This window comes from Argopecten irradians, chromosome 5 (assembly GCF_041381155.1).
Source record: "Argopecten irradians isolate NY chromosome 5, Ai_NY, whole genome shotgun sequence".
NCBI classification, from domain to species: Eukaryota; Metazoa; Mollusca; class Bivalvia; order Pectinida; family Pectinidae; genus Argopecten; species Argopecten irradians.
In genome coordinates, this window is record NC_091138.1 from 20,423,541 (window position 1) to 20,427,934 (window position 4,394).

The window sequence follows — 4,394 nt, forward strand, 5'->3', positions numbered from 1 at the left end:
GTGTGGTGTGGGACATGTGAAATTACTATCAAAGAAAAAAAATCCTCATTCGACTGGTGGACAATTCTTTTGTCGAGGTGAATAGAATTATAAAAAGATACGAACGTCTACAGAAAGACAATCAAACAAGCAACAATTATACTGAAGTTGTATTTATAGACGGCCACGAAAGTTTGATCTATGTCTGACAATAGAAAGATGGCTCTATTCTCTATTTTTCAAACATCGGCTATCAATATATAATACCCATATTATTATCACTCTCGTGATATCTTATACTTACATATATTGCATGCTTGCTTCCCAGCTTACAATCCCAACCTACTAACACTGCACACACTGCACTGCACTGTAGCGGAATTTGAGGATTGTGTCAGAAGATCAAGAGCTGAGTGAAACTGCTGCTGAAGATTGGTTTGTAAATGTTGTATTTGTCCTTTATGTTTTATGTCAGCGCATTGTATGATATATATATATATATATATGTAATCGATACTTCTACATATTCTGTTGAATCTGTTTATGTATAGGTAATATACTTTGCTGGGTAAATTTTGTATATTATCTTAGAGTATACAGGTTTACATCTATATTATTAGTATATATCATATACCCATTTCAATACTCTGTAGGTTATGAGTTGTAGTAAACTACAGAAATTTATTGATAAACCTATACCACATGTGGTGATAAGGAAGAAACCTATTGTACTTACAAGTGGTAAGGGATTTTACCTGAAACGTCATTTGGATTTATTGCAAAATTTACGTTGTAATATTGAATTTAATTGTCAACCAGGTGGTCGTTTTATACATTTTCTTCATTGGCTAGAGACTGAACTTCCAGTCAAAGTAATTTCTTATCCACATATTGTGTTATATGTTTGGCTAGGTACATGCGACCTTACTATCAAACAAGGCAAATTTATTAGTCTAAGACACCAGACTTCTGAATTTGCAAATTATGATTTGCATTCTATTATCAACAAGTTTGTTTCTATTGTTTCCAATTTTCCTACTGTACAACTTATATTTTTGGAGATCCCTTCATACTCTATTCAAGAGTGGAACACATCCAAGGGACATCCGAATCCTGATTCATTCCAACATCAAGATGTCATCCTTAATGTTGTATTCTTCTGAGGTTTCAGTCCCGTTGAAGTCTCGTTTCGACATAGATCAAAGAAGTTATGAGATTTTCAAATAAAATCTATCAATATCTGTAGCAAGTTGCCAGTTGCAAATTTTGTCAAAAAATTACATTTCTATTTTTAGTAGATTTTTTTATAAAGGGATTTTAAGAAATCACCCATTTGGCGGTCATTTTGAAATTGAGTCTTTTTTTCGCTTTGAGTAGAGCCACAATTTTACCATTTTTTTTCTGAAATTGTTTTTACTTAAATCATCGCTGCGCCAGTATTTTTAGCTGTATCGAGCTAATTTTTGCTGTAAATCTTTACTGGGTTCGTGGCAATCAAAATATTGAGCTTTAATGTGTGAAATGATACACTTTTGTCACTTAATTTTACCATTTAATGCAAATTTGAGCACTTTTATTTTTTACTCCAAAATACTGAAAAATAACAAATATTCAAATGGGCCAAAAAAGTAAGCACACGGACCCCCCATTTTTCTGCCTGATTTAGAAAGAACAACCCTTTCCCTGTTGATATGCAAAATATTAACAAAAGTTTAATACCAGAACTTTTTCTATAAAGGGTTAAATTTGGCAAAAATGGCTGAAAATGGTGCATTTTGTAGCTCAAAATTAAGGGGTAGGGGTAACATATATTGTTATTCTGAGGAAAAATATTAGTCTTATTAATCAAAACTGGTATATTTTTAAAGAAGACTACTAGAAAATAAATTCTACAAATATCCATACATATCAAACACCTCATTAGGAAATTATGGCTTTAATATCTTGTGTATATGGTCAAAACGGCAAAATTCCCATAAAATCCAATATTTTGTCAACTAGGTATCTTTGAGTGACAATAGCTCAAAAACGAGCACACGGACATATGTTTTTTCTTCCATTTTCTTTTATGATATGAATTCCTATTTCCAAAAATCTATATGAGCAAAAAAGTTTAATACAAGAAAATTTTGACTTCTCAGAGGAGTACATCCTTAATGACAGGGTGTTGGAATTGAATAGTTTCCTTACGCAAGTCAATAATAGACTTTGTGTCTGCTCACCTCATCTCAGGTTGGACTTGGTAAGGTGCAGGAAGGCGAAACACCAGGATAAATCCAGGGTTTCACTGAATTTTGGTCTGTACAAGGACGGAATCCACCCTACTCCACTACTAGCTAGGTGTTGGATGAAAAGACTTGTTGTTTTTATTTGTACATTTTGTGGTTAAATGTCTGCCTATAGTTTGTATTTGTATGATTAAGTGGTTATCTTGTATTCATCGTAGATAGGGATTGCCGCAATCACTTGGATACTAGATATTGTACTACTTATTTCATCGTTTATATTCGTTGTCTTATTAACTTTTACTTTGTATTTCAATTAGTATTTTGTACAACATGGCAATGTCAAAGCCAAACGCAGGATCATCCAACTTGGATCAGACAGACTATGATCTCATGGCTAGCCTTTTGCGACAGAATGACGACTATGTCCTGTTTACCAAGGTGGAGTATGACAGTATGTTGAGCCAAAACTATCCTAGTTCTGTCAAAACCCCTGCAGCCTCGGTATTGCCTCACAGGTAGAGTCAAATAGTGACAAAGTTATGGTAGGTGCCCCAGGTTATAAATTTGATTTTGTAGGACGTGGGGAGGGAGTGAATACTAGTACTCCTTTACCTCCAAAGGGTAATGAGTACTAATGACCCTAGTGATTCTCCATTTTCAGGGCTGGGGGGAGGATATGGAGTTCCACTCACTCCACCAACCCAAAGTAGGGATACACACCTTTTACCTCAAGTTCCGAAAATCTCCACATTCTCAGGAGATGAGTCACCTCAGCGTGGTGAAACCACCTATGAGGGTTGGCGGTATGAGGTAAGGTGTTTAGCATCCGACAGCACCCTGTCAGAAGAGTTGATTCTCCAAGCCATCAGGAAATCACTCAGGGGTATCGCTCGTCAGACGCTTATACCATTAGGTCTTAGGGCAACTTTGTCTGAGATTTTAAGGAAACTAGACACCTTCTTGGGTAACGTAGCTTCTGATGAAGTTGTGTTACAGCAGTTTTACTCTGCTACACAGAAAGAAGGTGAGTCCGTCACCGCTTATGGGTGCAGACTCGAGGCACTGTTACAGCTCGCCATTAACAGTGGACATATAAACTCTGCAGCCAGAGACGACATGCTCCGATCCAAATTTTGCGCTGTGACAAATTGAAAGGCCAGACGCGTCACAAGTATGACTCCATTAAGTCATATGACTTGCTGTAAAGGGAAGTCAGAGCGGTAGACCTTGAGCTTAATCCAGCTCAGAAGGCAACCGAAAAGTAAAAAAAAGGCTAAAGCTCAGCATAACCCTGTACAAGTTTCAGAGGGCGACGTAAAACTTGACAAGCTCACTAACCAGGTAAGTGCCTTAATGAGCAAAATCAAGGTCCTCGAAAAGAAGCTTGAGGGTAATAGTAAGTCTGGGGCAAACCAAAATAAAGGGAAGGCTGGACGCAGAGATGGGTACCAGAAACAGAATAAAGGTTATGCCCAGAAACCCTCAGCAGGAAAGTCTGAGCCAAAAGAGTAACCTCCCTTGGGCAGATGAGGGATGGTGTAGTTAGGTAAAGCCCGATTAACACTAATAGTACTGACAGTACTCTGTATGATAGAATGGTTGGTGGTCCTAATGTTGACCATATCATACTAGGGGGAAAGAAATATTCTGCTCTCATTGATAGTGGCTCTATGATCACTTGTGTCTCAGAGAAATGTTACAAATCTCTGAATCCTAAGCCTGTTCTGATGGATATCAAAGATTTTAATCTTAAGGTATTTGGAGCAGGTGGGTCTAAGTTACCATACTTAGGATATATTGAGGCAGATATCACTATTCCATTTATGTCAGATTGTGAATTTTGTGTACCTATTCTGGTAACATCGATGACCAACTATAACAGACAAGTCTATGTGATTGTTGGCACAAATATCATTCGTATGTGTAGGAATATACAACAGACTGGCTCTGATTCTACATTTCCAGATGCCTGTTAGTCTGCTGTTAATAGTTTGTGTGTTAACAATCCAATGGTGGTGAAATCTGCCAATACATACCCAGTGTCCATAGGTCCAAACCAGGTAAAGACTGTCCATGGCTTGGTACGTAAGCATGGTGATTTTAGCTGTAACAGAACAGGGCAGTTCTCTGCAATCCGGAAACCTTGTTGTATGTCAAAGGGTAGTGTCACTTGAATGTGCACCTGGA

General features: G+C 37.3%; 1 protein-coding gene across 1 annotated transcript; it reads left to right on the forward strand.

Moving 5' to 3' along the window:
• The first annotated feature begins 2,537 nt into the window (after positions 1–2,537).
• On the forward strand, positions 2,538–3,359 carry LOC138324312 (zinc finger CCHC domain-containing protein 12-like). The gene is made up of 2 exons (XM_069269389.1): positions 2,538–2,658; positions 2,869–3,359. Exons 1-2 carry the CDS (start codon positions 2,538–2,540, stop codon positions 3,357–3,359), a joined length of 612 nt encoding a protein of 203 aa, XP_069125490.1.
• Positions 3,360–4,394: the final 1,035 nt, after the last annotated feature.

Coding starts and splice junctions, on each gene's coding strand:
- LOC138324312 (XM_069269389.1), top strand. CDS start 2,538: ATGGCAATGTCAAAGCCAAACGCAGGATCATCCAACTTGGATCAGACA. Junction 2,659..2,868: donor TACCAAGGTGGAGTATGACA/GTATGTTGAGCC, acceptor CTCCATTTTCAG/GGCTGGGGGGAGGATATGGA.